Here is a 15,000-nt window from a genome sequence, read left to right as displayed (position 1 = left end):
TCCATTTAAAGGTAATGCGACTCCCTGGCTCTCCTCGGCGGAGGAGGGGAGAGGTGTCCTGCTCGATGACCGCTCATGGAAAAGCGCGCTCCGAGCTCCTCCCACTCCTTCTGCATGCGCTGCAGGCTCCTCCCACTCCTTCTGCATGTGTTCTGAGCCCCTCCCATCCCTTTTCCGTGTGCTTCGGGCTCCGCCCATTCCTACTCCACGCGCGCCGAGCTGCAGAAGTGCATGGAACGCTCGCTAGGTCGTTGTATATGTCCGAGAGACATGGAGAGGAGTCACAGAAAGGAGAGAGAGAATGAAGACAGGGAGGGAGTGGGGAGAAGGGTTTGATAGCCACCTGGCTTCTCTCAGTCTCAGACTGATGGTTTTTGTCAGGGTTTCAGGTTCCAAGGCCAAAGGTCAAGCTAAACATAATAAACACGATCTATCGTAAATTTTAATCAGCCTCCAATTGTTTGTCTTCGGAGCTTGAAAGCGGCATGTGGCCTTTCTGCTGATTTACAAGTCAGAGGGAGCGTGTGTAGATCAGCTTTCCCTGATTGATGAGATCAGATCAAGATGGTGGCTCAGTCAGCCCCGCTACTTGGAACTCTGCCGCAGTGCTTTCTTGATAACCCTAAGTGGACATGCAGAGCGCTGGCAGCAGGGGCCACAAACGAAAGCTCACAGCCGCAAGCATAGCAGGGCGTGAGGAGCGGGCGCCCTGCATGCCTCGGAGCCTTGTTAACACGAGGGCCTGCGCTGGGATGGACGTGCCGTTAATTACACTCGTTCCCCAGCGTGGAGACACGATGGTTGTTTGTCTTTGCCGACGTTTCAGCGTGGCGTAATGACTCGGCCCGGCTGTCCTGCCAGCCAGCTTGTGTGTTTACATGCACGGGCTGATTAACAGACACAGCCCTGGCAGGTAACATATACATGTACACGCGCTGCAGTAGTGAAGTTAAGCACTGAAAAGTACACAAAAGGTTCCTTTACGCTGGTAAAAGTGTGTTTTTTTTTCTCTGTAAAGGTCCAGACATCAGTACATGCGCTCTTCAGCTGCAGATAAGGTAGTGGGTAGATGTGGATGATTATATGTAACTGGATAACTGTGGGTAACTGGGTATCTGAGTAACTATGGATAACTGTGAATCACTGTGGGTAACTGTGGATCACTGTGGATCACTTTGGGTAACTGGGTAACTATAGATCACTGTGGGTAACTAGGTACCTGAGTAACTATGGATAACTGTGGATCACTGTGGATCACTTTGGGTAACTATGGGTAACGGTGGGTAACTGGATCACTGTGGATCACTGGGTAATGGAATAACTGTTAGTAACTGGATCACTTTGGGTAACTGTGGGTAACTGGATCTCTGTGGATAACTGTGGATCCCTGTGGGTAACTGTGTGTCACTGTGGGTAATTGTGGATCACTGTGGATAGCTGTGGATCACTGTGGGTAACTGGATCACTGTGGATCACTGTGGATCACTTTGGGTAACTGTGGATCACTGTGGGTAACTGGATCACTGTGGGTAACTGTGGATCACTGTGGATAGCTGTGGATCACTGTGGGTAACTGTGGACAACTGTGGGTAACTGGGTAACTGTGGATCACTGTGGGTAACTGGGTAACTGAATCACTGTGGATCACTGTGGGTAACTGGGTAACTGTGGGTAACTGTGGGTAAGTGGGTAACTGGGTAACTGTGGATAGCTGTGGATCACTGTGGGTAATGGTGGGTAACTGTGGGTAACTGGGTAACGCTCAGGCTATCGTAGTCAGAGATCCAATAAAGCAGCAGAACTGCAATAAAGCTCACATTAATGAAAGTGTATTAGTAACATTACGTTAATTAACACTAAACGTATTAAGAGTGTTAGCATTATTTGGGGTAAAACTGGAGTCTTGGTATTATAAGAATCACACCAGTGACATTGGTGACTATCAGGTAGACTTTAATGCTCTGACAGTCTCTTTAAAAAAAGACAGAAAAAGCAGTACAGGGGCTCCAAGAAAATTCAGCTGTTCCTGTATACCTCAGCACAATGGCCCCGCCCACCTGAGGTGTTCTCTGCTGATTGGTTAAGTGTGAGTGCGCGTTCGGGCCAGGTTTGAGCTGCCCAGGTGAAGTGCTTACTGACAGTTAGCTGAGGCTAACAGTGCTAACAGTTGGACCCAGCGAGCCTGAACTGACTTATTTTCCAGTCACTTATCATAACGATCGCTTCAGCGACATGTGCCCTGGCTAATGGGCAGACATGCCAGCGAGACACCTATTCTTCCCATGAGCGTGGGCACACACACACACACACACACACAGACAGACAAACAGGAACAAGTGAAAATGTAGTCTCTGACTGAGAACTGGCTGAAGTAAATGAGGGTCATAGCTATGCCATTGTGTTGCTGGGTAACTGGTGTTCGATTGATCTGAGTTTCCTGACTCAAGGCGTAGTGGTATTTAAATTCCTTGCATATTGCCATAAAAGGCCACATACCATCTGAGATCACCATATAACACAAACAAGTGATAACAAACAATATTGGCTTTAAGTGTGCAGTGGTTAATTGTTTATATAGAACATTGTGTTATGACAAAGATGCTGGATATATGAAAACTGTAGCAGCATACAAACCATGTTCTGGCTGGAGAATAAGATCTGTGGTGTTAAGATTCAGAGTTCCTCTCAGCAAATCTCTGTCGGTGTGATTTCTGTGGGATTTTATCAGCGGGAAAACTAAATCCGCCTTTGTGTTTTTCCTCTGTGTCATCCTGAAGCTCTCGGCTCCCTGTACGGGCTAACGTCATCCCCTGTTACGGAGTCAGAACTGCATTTGGTGCTGATGCGGTTGCGGTGCTCTGTAGTGTCCCCCCCGATCCCGCTCACAGAAGCAGCTGCTGCCTGAACTTGGGGGATGAAGGCGGCCGTCCGGCCTCAAACCCCGGCCTTTCATGTTTCCTAGCGTCAGGCTAGCCGAGCTGTGGAAAGTATCAACTTGCCTGAGAACTCCTGGACTTTCCCTCTCCTGCTAACATAAACACAGGAGATCTACTCCAAACACACCGACAATAGCGTGGCAGCTTGTGTCCTGTGCATGTGTGTGTGTGTGTGTGCATGTGTGTGTGTGTGTGTGTGCGTTTCTGCTTGTGCATTCCTGCGTGTAATACCGCAAGGATGTGCAAAACCAACATGCAATTTCCTGCATAATTAATTCCCTTATTGAGTTTGATGTTTCCACCCCACCATAATCTGAGCTCAGGACTGAGGGGTCAACAGGATTAGAGTGGAATACTGGGAGTTTCTTAGGGATCGTTGGCAAAGTTTCAACTTTTTATTTTTTGTCCCTCCAGAATCCAAACAGGTTCCTTGGAGGCTCTGAAATGCCCCAGTGTTCCTCATTGTCCCCCCCCCCTCTCTCTCTGTCTTTTTTCCTCTCCTCCCCCTCCCTCTTTCCTCTCCTCCCCCTCCCTCTTTCCTCTCCTCCTCACTCTCTGTGAGGTGTGAGCGTGTTTGACGGTCCCTTGGCCCGGCTCCAGCTGCAGCACCTGGGCAGCAGGCTGTGGTGCTCGTTGGAGCCTGACTGCTTCGCGCCCTGTCACAGGCTCTCGAGAGCGCGGGTGTGCCTTTCTACACCCGCTGGGCTCGACGTGACAGGCGCTCCGAGGCCCCGGTCCAAGCCTCGAAAAAGCGTCGCCATGGCTGCCAGACATGATCCGCGCGTGTCTCGCTCGAGGTCCCGGCCGCGCTCCAGTTCTCCTGCCTGCTCCCATCATCCCTGCTTCCGCTCGCTGGTCCTCTTTCCCAAGGGAAAGAGAGTAAACTGTTGCCTTACGGTGACGAGTCCTGTAGGCTTTCGATGACACACCTCCCAGTAGACCTTTGGTGTCATTCATGCTTCTTTGTGTTTATTTGTGTTTCATGCTAAGCAGCTTAGCATCATCGTATCGCCAAGCAAACGGCGACTGAGCCTCTAAAGAGGCCACAGGTTCACCAGCCTGATGGAAATGATTTCGTGACCGCTGATTTAGTGCAGATATCCGAAACCGGACTGAAAGCAGTAAATGATTAGGTGGGTCCTGGTCAGGATAAAACATTCCAGATAGGCCCAACTTGTAATTAGTGCACTGCGATGCAGTGGCGTACTTGAACAGCTGTGAGTAATTGCTGGTGTATTGGAGCTGGGTGGAAGTGTGTATGGACTGTGAAGGGCGATAGGGCCAGAGTAGTGGGCTACTGGAAACTCCCCAGTGTTCACTGGTGGTTGAGCACATTCTTTCCTTGAGCACACACTCACACTCACACACACACACACACACACACACACACACACACACACACACACACACACACACTCAATCACACACACACACACACAGACACGTATGCATATAGCGTACTACCCAAGGCAGCTGGGCCCATACCCAGACAAACTTACTTACCAGGTGGTAAAATGGGATTTTTCTGCCAAATATTTACATAACCTCTTAGCCAACATAAAACAAATAACCTTTGGGTCATGTGGTTTAGGACATGTAGGAAAAGCCCTCCCAGTGATCAGAACTGTGTAGGACTCGCAGTTGTTAGCAGCAGTGAAACCCAACGTCAGAGCACTGCACAGATTGTTAATTACGCTTTATGAATTCATCTCCTTTTCAAACTGTTGAAAATCCCCGGTGCCTCTTAAAACTCCACTAATATGCTCAAATGCCTTTTTCGCAGACGGGTCCCTGTTGCAGGGCTTTCCTTGTATTCACACATGTCATGCGTGCTTTTTCCCATGACTTTCAAAGGAATGTTTCAGCGAGATGTCTGTATTTTAAAGGTGTTAGCCTCTCCGCTCCGCTCCGTGCCCACCACCTGTTTATAACCAGCCTTGACGACCCCGCAGGTCATGACTCAGTCTGGGTCAGAGGTCACGGAATGCTGAGGAAGACGCCCAGAGGGGTGTCAAACAGGGCACCAGTGATGGCGTGTGTGCTGGGGTGTGGACCAAGGTGGGGCAAACGTTGAAGGCTTGAGGGGCAACAGCATGTTCGCTGTGCTCTGTCTGTTCTCCTGCCCCTCGGCTATGAGGGCTAAATGGGATAAGAGCCTTAATTGAATTACGGACGCCGTTGTTCAGTTCCTGGGGTGCAACGCCCCCCCCCCCCCCCCCCCAAGAAGATGGATTTGGAGCTTGAGGATTTGACCTCATTTTTTTGACACAGGAGAGGACCACCCCCCACCCCCACCCCCTCTGTTTTCCTGATGTTAATGTAAAATCGATTGCCCATGATGGGAAGAGGAGTCCTCTCTTCAGGCTGACACCAGAAGGCATTCCTGTGAGTGGGGCGCCCACCCCACACAAAAAAAGCAGAGCTGTAATGTTCTCGTTGTTCTGCTCTCAACACGCTGGAAGCAGGGGGGACAAAAAGCCTCCTTCCTTTGCAGATAACCCTCCGCGCGCCATGGGGTGCGGGGAGTTGCCGAGGGCAACGCGTTTCGACAGATCTGTAGCAAAGCAGTGGAAACGACCCGAGCCTCTGTCTGCGCACGGCGTGCATGTGAACGACAGCAATGGTGCAGCATCTGCCCTGTCTCACTGCATCCAGCACCAGCCCTGTCTCACTGCATCCAGCACCTGCCCTGTCTCACTGCATCCAGCACCAGCCCTGTCTCACTGCATCCAGCACCTGCCCTGTCTCACTGCATCCAGCACCAGCCCTGTCTCACTGCATCCAGCACCAGCCCTGTCTCACTGCATCCAGCACCTGCCCTGTCTCACTGCATCCAGCACCTGCCCTGTCTCACTGCATCCAGCACCAGCCCTGTCTCACTGTATCCAGCACCAGCCCTGTCTCACTGCATCCAGCACCTGCCCTGTCTCACTGCATCCAGCACCTGCCCTGTCTCACTGCATCCAGCACCTGCCCTGTCTCACTGCATCCAGCACCAGCCCTGTCTCACTGTATCCAGCACCAGCCCTGTCTCACTGCATCCAGCACCAGCCCTGTCTCACTGCATCCAGCACCTGCCCTGTCTCACTGCATCCAGCACCAGCCCTGTCTCACTGTATCCAGCACCAGCCCTGTCTCACTGCATCCAGCACCTGCCCTGTCTCACTGCATCCAGCACCAGCCCTGTCTCACTGTATCCAGCACCAGCCCTGTCTCACTGCATCCAGCACCAGCCCTGTCTCACTGCATCCAGCACCAGCCCTGTCTCACTGCATCCAGCACCAGCCCTGTCTCACTGCATCCAGCACCAGCCCTGTCTCACTGCAAAGAGTGAATATCTAGTGTCAGTGTGGTCTGTCCTGGATGCTTCAGTTCTTTTTTTTCTCTCGTTGTAACGTCGTAAAGGTTGTTGTATTTAATCGGAGCCCAGTCTACTAGGTGCCGTTATATGTAATGGCAACATTCACCAGGGATCTTAACTTGACCAAACCGTGACTTGTTCCAGTAGATGAGAGTAAAGGGAGTTGATCAGGATCGGGGCTGACTCTGTGCTGTGTTGCCGGGTTTTCAATAGTTCCCTGATTATAATTGCGCATAAGGGAGAAAAGGTAGGATGACTCCGTGTTAGATTAAAAGGAGGATTTTTGTTATATACCCACAGAAAAATTGACAAGCCTTGAGCTGTGAATCATTCTGCTTATCCTATAAAAACATAAGCCTTCCACTGGATTAAATTAAAAACGATTTTAGAACGTGATCACATATTTTCTGCCTTTTTGCCATCGTTTTATTATACATATTTCACTGCCTGGTATGTTTATTTAGTCTTTTCCTGTTATCCAGGCCAGTGCAAGAGCTACACGTGAGCTACACGTGAGCGGCACGTGCGCATGCCAGGTGAAATGTACCGGAAATAAGTGCGTGTCAGACATACCCAGATTTCAGGTCCAGGCTCATCGGTGCAGTGGTTCCAGGTCCTACTGGTGTGCGTGTAATTCTTGCACGTCGCACATTTGCAGCGTGATTACGGTGACTGAGCATTCAGGTCCTCAGAACCTCATTTTCTCTAAATAGTGCCGCACAATCCAATTTTCCCCCTGCGATGCATCCCTCCTTCGCTCTCCCTCCGTCTCCGTCCCTCCTTTGTGTAGCGCTCGCTGGCTCCTTTGCTTCCAGCCCCCCCCGCTGCTTTCCTTTGTCTCCTGGAGCTGGCCAGGGAGGGTTACCTCCGGCTGGCTCCGAGGGTTCCAGCACTCTCCACTAATCCCCACAGTGGGACAACCTAACCCCCCCCCCCCCCCCACACACACACACACACGCACCTTCATCTCCCCTTTTAAATTCATTCATGCAGTCATTAGACATTTCATATATCACTTTAACCTCCTCGCAAGTCCCGCCCTCTCAGACATGTCTTTGATGTATGAGAAGACCATAAAATAAAATCTGTGTGTGGGTGGGAGGGTGTGTGTGTGTGGGCGGTTTCCATCCCAAGCCCGTCCATTTCCAGCCCTTATCATACCATCAGCATGGCACACTTTAAGGAAGTATACCGCACTCCAGAACCTGGACATTAAGATGTCGCACTGGGAAACATACAAACCTCACAGGCTTTCATGGCCTTGCTATTGTTGAAGCAAACTCGTAATTTGATCACAAGAAGCAACTAACAAAAAAGGAAGGACATCTTTCAGTGAAAGAGAGAGTGAGCGAGCGCGAGGGTGGAGGAAAGGGAGAATGAACCCAGCTCCACTTAAGGATCTCCTTTCATTCAGCCCTTAAATCAGAGCTGAGGCGAGGGCTTCAAAATCGCTCAGAAACCAGCGTCCCGCCGAGCAGAACAATGCCCCCTCGACCTCTTCCCCCTCTGCACCTCCCCCGTCTCCTCTCCCGATCGATGAGGGGAGAAATTGGGCTACGATCAGTCCTGCTGGGCCTTGGGACCCCAAGCGCCCCCGCCAGGCATGTGTGGTGCATTGATTAACGGACGGACAGCCAGCCGCTAGCGCTGGGTTTCCTCGGAGTACTAGGAAAGCCAGAATCGGGAACTAAATTCCACTTGCCCTCATCCAAGGTGTTTGAGGTGTGGTTCGGGTCAGCTCTCAGCAGACACCGGGAGCGATCTGCATTTCAAACTCTCGAGAGGTGTAGGGTGGGAGGGGCAGGGGTGGGCGGGGGCGGGGCTTCCCGGCCATGACAGCAGCGTGGCTGGGCTGATGTCCTTTTCCGCATGCACGGGCCAGGGCAGCTGTCTGCCAACATATGTTCTGCCACAGTGGCCACTGTATGTCAGGACCGAGCTGCTTAGAGCTTTCTAGAATCTTCCGGGGGGACGGACTACAGCTCCAGAAGCATGGTCCCGCATTCCTCTCTGTCCGGTGTCTCAGCATGTGCTGCTGAGGATTAAAAAAAACGAAAGAACTCGTGTGACGATGGAAACATTTAATGTTTTACCGATTGTACTGCTTCAGTGTTTTGCCTTTTCCCAAAGATGAACGAGGTTCCCTTTCTACATCCACGTACCCCGTTAGCAAGCCAGACTTGGGTTTCTATAAAAAACGCACGGGCTGGAGGAGGTCTGGTGGTTTTATTGTGGTTGGAGTTGACTCTGGCTGCTGTCGCGATGGCAGACTTGTTGTGGGAGCTCCTCCCTAAAGGCAGGACGCCTGGTGCCACTGACGGCTGCATCCGCCACCGAGACAAGCTCCAGCCCTGCTGTTGTTTGACAAGCACAGAGGCGTGCGGGTGAAGGCACGGGGGATGATCCTTCTCTCAGACGAGCCACGAAAGGTGACGCACGCACCGTGGGCGTGGCTGCCGCGCTTCTCCACGCGCTACCATGCTCATGGCCGAGGCGCCATCTGCCGGCGAGCCTGTGCTCGCTATGCTCCTCAGGAAGCAGAACTGTAGCCAGTAATATTAATGGGCGTGCCACAGGTGAACCCACAGGATCTGGTTAGCTATCCGCTCACTCCTGCCCGGTGACAGGAAGAAATACAGATGGCGGGCGGGAGATGAAGCGATGCGATAAGCCGCCGCGTCGTGAGCTGCGTGGCCAGCGGCTGGCAAACGCGACTCTACAGCTGGTGGCGCATGCATTGACAAACGGCGGGCAGAGTCCGTCACATTCCGGAACCTTCTGTCCCTGCTGCTGCTTGACTCACGCGCGCCGACTTGGCCGGCGACTTGCGACACCCAATATGGCAGCCTTCGACTAATTGATGTCACCTTGTCAACACTAATTACTTCGACTGCGGCCACGAGGAGGCAGCTAATTAACAGGCTAACGGTGTTTGTCACTTTGGTCCGACCTGGATATTTAGGAGGAGGCCCAAGCTTGATGGGCGTCGCATCTGCCGCGGTCTTACCCCCCCCAACGCCCACTGCGCCTCAATTTCCCCTCGCTTTGGAGCGACCCCACCCCTGCTGCCTTGTTTCGATCTGGGCTCCGAGGCAGTCTCCGAGGCAGTCTCCTCTCATCGCTGCCTCTTGTCACTTTCCCGTCAGCACTGATGAGGACGCGGGCGTGCGGAACGCCTGCTCCACTCTCCTGCTAGCGGAAGGGTAAATAGGTGAGCGCTGCCATTTCGGCTGAGCTTGTCAGGAGCGGCGTTCAGTTTGTTCGCAACCCCCCCCCCATCTCCCTCACTCTCTCACTCTCTCACTCTCTGTCTTATTGAGTTATTTATTTATTTTGCTCTATCACTTCAAAGATGTTTTGAATTTGACATTTTTAGAACATGTTTTTACTGAACATCCTCACTACTCTAATTATCAGTGTGAGGAAACAGACGAGTCGCTAATGATGAAGCAGTGGGGGTTCAAGTGAGTGTGTCAGGGAGTGTGTGTGTGTGCGCGCGCATGCCCTTGTGTGTCTGTGTCTGTGTATGTTTGTGTATGTATGGATATAGTGCCATTAAAATGTGATTCATTTTTATTTTCCATCTAATCATAAGCAGTAAAGTGGATCAGGACTGTGTGTGTGTGTGTGTGTTTGTGTGTGTGTGTGTGTGTGTGTGTGTGTGTGTGTGTGTGTGCGTGCGTGCATGCATGCGTGCTGCCTTCACAAGCTCCTTCAGATCTCCATTTCTGGGTCAGCCAAGGCAATTGGCACCCGAATGAGAACGGTGGCGAACCCCACATCAGAGAGCGGAGCATGGAGAAAATGAAGCCACAGCAGAACCGTCGCCCCCCGACGAACCAGGTGAGGTCAAGCGCACACAGTTCTTCACGCCTTCCCTCTTTCTTCCACAGATCCGAGTGGATGGCATTCCTCCACCTTCCCAGAATGCCCTGCTGTATGAGAATGTCACGGTCGTGGAGGGGAACCCAATTCTGCGCGACATGGTTTTCAGTCCCGATTACCAGTACATCTACCTGCTGAGTGACAAACAGGTAACATCTGCTCTGTGTCCTGACAGTATCGCAACTATATTTGCTCAGCGCGGGTGTGATACCATTACAGTAATGCCTGCGGGAATGTTTTGTCCTTTACCGCTGTATATGCTGTACTGTTACGCCTCTGACACCTCTGTGGCCAAGGGCGTTACGGAAGCGTAGCTCTGTTACCTTGGTCTTCCTCCTTGTCTCGGAACTGAGTGTAATACGCACACGAGAACACTTGTTCTACGCTGACGAAGACCTCTCGCGCAAGAATAAAGAGACGTCTGTCAGGCAGAGACGGCTCTGGGCCTCCCCTCCCCCACCCCTCTGCGCCCTCCGGTCTGTGCTTTGTTTGAGAGCCGCAACCGGAATCTCAGATATGTTGTTTTAACATCTGCGCTACAGGAAGACAGAACATGAACTACTGGCTGATGTGTGTGAATGGGAGACCCAGCTGGTGGTCTTAATAAGATCTGGGGGGTTGGGGGGTCTCCATCCAGCGGCAGGCGTAGTGGAGGCCCCTCTCTACGCCCTCATTGTACAGCTGGGGGAGGAAGGTTAACACAGAAGACCCTCCGCAGCCAAGAAAGACACTCAACCCACTACAGCTGCAGAAAGAATGACACCCTAGTTCTCCCTTTTACTCTTCTGTTTCCTCTGTCGCGCTCTCTCTCACTCTCTTTTGCTCTCTCTCACTCTCTTTTGCTCTCTCTCACTCTCTTTTGCTCTCTCATTCTCTCTGTTTCTCGTCGAAACCTTCCTCTCGATGCTCATTTGTGGCTCCGCTGGCATGCCGAGATGAGCTGAAATTGCTCTCTTTGTGCATGTTTCTGAAAGCGCTCTCCGAGAGAGACACAGCCGTGGCCTCGGAGCACAGGCGCCGGTGAGGTGAGCAGCGGCTTGCTCGAGAAAGCCCGCCCTCGCCTCGCCTCGCCTCGGCCAGAGCCTCCAGAAAGGGCCAAACGGTATAGGCTGCTCCCATGCAGTGGCCCCGGCCAGTGGAGCAGGGTACTCTCAGCGGGGTATGTAGGCGGTCGCAGCCGGGTGTGTAGGAGCTCATATGGGGTATGTAGGTGGTTGCAGTGGGGTATATAGGAGCTCACAGCGGGGTATGTAGGCATTTGCAGCGGGGCATGTAGGAACTTGTAGAAGGATATGTAGGTGGTTGCAGTGGGGTATGTAGGCACAATGGGGTATATAGGCACTCAATGTGGGGTATGTAGGCATTCATAGTGGGGTAAGTAGGCATTCACAGTGGAGCATGTAGGCACTCTCAGCTGGATATGTAGGTGGTTGCAGCAGGGTATGTAGGTGGGGTGTGTAGGCATTCATAGTGGGGTATGTAGGCACACACAGTGGGGTATGTAGGCACACGCTGGGTCACTCCGACGGTGCCAGCACAGGCCTGCTGTTGGTGCCGATCAGGAAGAGATAAAGAATGACTCTGGTTCCCTTTTGCTCGCTCCAAAAATGGAGCCGGCCATGCGGAAAAGCTCCCTCAGTCAGCTCCGGATATTGGTACCGTCGTGACGGACTGCTGAGGATGCCGGCCATGTTAAAGCGGGCAGGGAACGGAACGGGATCAATCAGAGCTGATTAAAAGCATTCTTTACGGGCGGATCATGGAACGCCACTGTCGCCCGTCTGTCTGAGCTTGCTCGTAGGTGCTGGATCTGCCTTGGCTCGAAAACCTTTCTTGCTTGAGTTCGCTTCACCCTGCCTGCTAGCCCTCAGCGGATGAAAGTGGCGCAGAATCCCAGCCATCCGTTTGCCGCTGGATCCTGATAATAAGCAAGATGTTTTTCACCCTCGCACACAGTTGCGCTGCGTAGATTCTCTACCCCCCCCCCCCCCCTTCAGCTCCACGCCGAGCAGCAGGCGTCTTACGCTAACTCATACCCTGACAGATGCTGTTACCTTCTGCTCACTACTTGCCCTTTAACTTTCTCTGCGGACCAGCGGGCAGGTCCGCTGTGGAAATGCGGAGTGGGAAGACGGCGGCTCGTCTGGAAACGTGAAATATGAAGTGAGAGGCAGGGAGTCAATAAATGAGGCCCACATTTAACCACCACCGTAAACGCGTTTTAATATTTCATTAGCGGCAGGTGAGCGGGCAGGTGAAAGGTTGCGCTATGTCTACGGACATGTTTCAGTTACGGACAGTAAATGCCACCACGGTGTGGTGGTGGGCCAGGGGGAGCCAGTGTTTACCATTTTACAGCCATCCAAGGGAAACAAGGAGCAGCTCCTGCGGATCCGGAACGTTCTCCAGCTTTGCAAGTTCATTCTAGACCTCTTCACCATATACAGCGTGCTGGATTCTTACTGTGGCCACATGGATTCACCCTCTGGATCATCACATTTGTGTGTGTGTGTGTGTGTGTGTGTGTGTGTGTGTGTGTGTGTGTGTGCGCGCGCGCGCGTGTGTGTATGTAGAAAAGCATCAGAGATGTGGATTGCCGGATTATAAAACAGTGTATTTATGTGACGCTGCATGGCCGAATAAATTAACACAGAGCACAAACACACTACACCTCGCCCACCCTCAGTCACACACTCACACAAGTGTACACGCACATGCTCACACGTTCACACACACACACACACACACACACACACAAATCCTGACTCTTTCTCTCTCTCTCTCTCTTTTCTCACACACACCCACACAGACTCACTCTCTCACATGGAGTCGTCTGCTTCATACTTGAAAGGCAGGGCCCCCATTGGGTGGGGTTGTTTATTCCCTACTCTGGATTTTCTCGCTGCTGTGTCTAATCTTGGCCTTGATCAAAGGGAAGAAGGAGCACTTTCAGAGCTGTGGTGCCAAAGCCCCCTTAGAGAAACCCATGATTCTTCCTCGGTCTCCTTCAGAGATCTTCCACACTGATACTGTACCCACCACACACACACACACACACACACACGCAACCTTATTTCAATCACCTTATGACAGTGTTAGCTAGACGCCCTATTGGTCTGTTGAAAAAAAGGACATTTGGTCATTTGGTTTGGTTGTATTGCATTTGGTTGAGAGGAAAACAAGAGACTTCATTGGCCGAATGACTGATCTGTGATTGGTCCCTCCCTGAGGCTCCTCCCATACACGGTGACATCTGTTCACCCTTCCTACAGATGTAAGCCAGGTGTTTGGGGTCTGCCATCACCCAGTTCTGGGTTGTGGGTGAGACCTTGAAATAAAGCTTGCTGATGACCTTTTGAAAACCCAGGTGCGTTTCAACAACAACCACTGCTGACACGTCAACGAGTGGCGTAAGACCAGCATAGATCCAGTGAGTGTTTACCCAGCCTGATGCCAGCGTGTACCACCACAGATCAAAATACCCTTGTTCAAACAAATACAAGCACGTGTAACACACACACACACACACCGAGTAGCATATAGCTCACATACACCAAAACTGACAGCCTCTTTCAAACATGCACTAAGATGGTAGATGATGGTGAAGATATCACACACCATCACTCACAAACCACCCTTTCTAGTGATGTAGCATTGGTTTTCTGGCTGTACTATGACTCCCACACTCCTTATATAAGCTTCCATTCAGATGGGCGTTTGGCCAGGCGCCCACTTGCATTTTCATGTTCAAAGTTACAGTAGTTTTTCCCCTTTTAAACATGGCGCTAGCTGCAGCTGGGTGCAGACAAGGCTCTTCCTCATTTCTCAAGTTGAGCTCCTCAACTTGGTATGGTAGGGCTCCATCTGGACAGAGTCAGCGGTGCTGGCATCTCGAGCTACCCCAGCTGTGTGTGTGTGTGTGTGTGTGTGTGTGTGTGTGTGTGTGTGTGTGTGTGCAAATCCAGTATTTTTGCAGCGTTGTTCAGAAGGTAAGCTGGGTACCTGGGTGAACAGGGGGTCTGGTGAGCTGTGGGGTTCACATCAGGGTAGCTGTGTATTCTCAGGCCAGTGTAGCTCCTGTTCGGCCCTTAAAATAGCCTTTCATCCATGTGAGCGCCTGTACTCTCTTGTTTAGTGTTTTCTCTGCTCTTCAACCTTTGGCTCCACTCATGAGGAGTACAAATAATGGACCATAATGCAGCATTTACACAATGATGTCTTCTCATTTTTTCCACTGTAAAGAAGAGGTCATATTTTCTGGTGTTGATTTTGCGTGGTAATTACTGCTGCCCTCGCTGGCAGCCCCTGGGCGGACGCCTCGGCCACGCTGTTCAATATGGTCTGTTAAAGGCATTGGTAATGTTAACCGTCACGGTGCAGGCCGGGGGAAGCAGCTCTGGGATTTGAACCAAGGTGCAGGCACGCCAGTCCCAGCACACAAAAAAGAGTTCTTCAGTCACCAGTGGCGACAGTGGGCCACTCCCACTAAAAATGCCCAGCAGACCTGAACGGCCGTTGAGTTTCTGGCTGTTCCGCTGAAGGGAGAAGAAAGCAGGGCCTGCTTAAAAAGTGCTTAACACGATATGATCGCCTCCCTTAGGGCACATGTGCAGAAATAAAGCCAGCTTTGGAAAAAGATCTGTTAAAAACCGGCCCAGTATACACCTGTGGATACACTGTGTTAGTAAATTCAGAGGCGGTCAGGGAAGGGGCAGTAACGACCATGTTTCAGAAAGCATAGATGCACATCGGGCCTCTGATACTGTACACACACTGGAACGTACCGGAATGTACTGGAACAGAGCTGCTGGCTAGATG

At 51.6% G+C, this 15,000-nt stretch overlaps 1 protein-coding gene across 2 annotated transcripts in view; it reads left to right on the top strand.

Annotated features, from left to right (window-relative positions):
- Positions 1–15,000, top strand: part of plxna3 (plexin A3) — a 108,202-nt gene that overhangs the window by 32,167 nt on the left and 61,035 nt on the right. For both annotated transcript variants that reach the window (XM_035521821.2, XM_035521822.2), the window contains exon 4: positions 10,191–10,331. In XM_035521821.2, coding sequence (XP_035377714.1) covers positions 10,191–10,331 — 141 coding nt within the window. The remainder of the gene's footprint in view (positions 1–10,190; positions 10,332–15,000) is intronic.

Source organism: Electrophorus electricus, chromosome 25 (assembly GCF_041902795.1).
Source record: "Electrophorus electricus isolate QZ-2024a chromosome 25, ASM4190279v1, whole genome shotgun sequence".
NCBI lineage: Eukaryota > Metazoa > Chordata > Actinopteri > Gymnotiformes > Gymnotidae > Electrophorus > Electrophorus electricus.
Note: the sequence above shows the minus strand (reverse complement) of the source record. Positions and strands in the feature narration are given on the sequence as shown.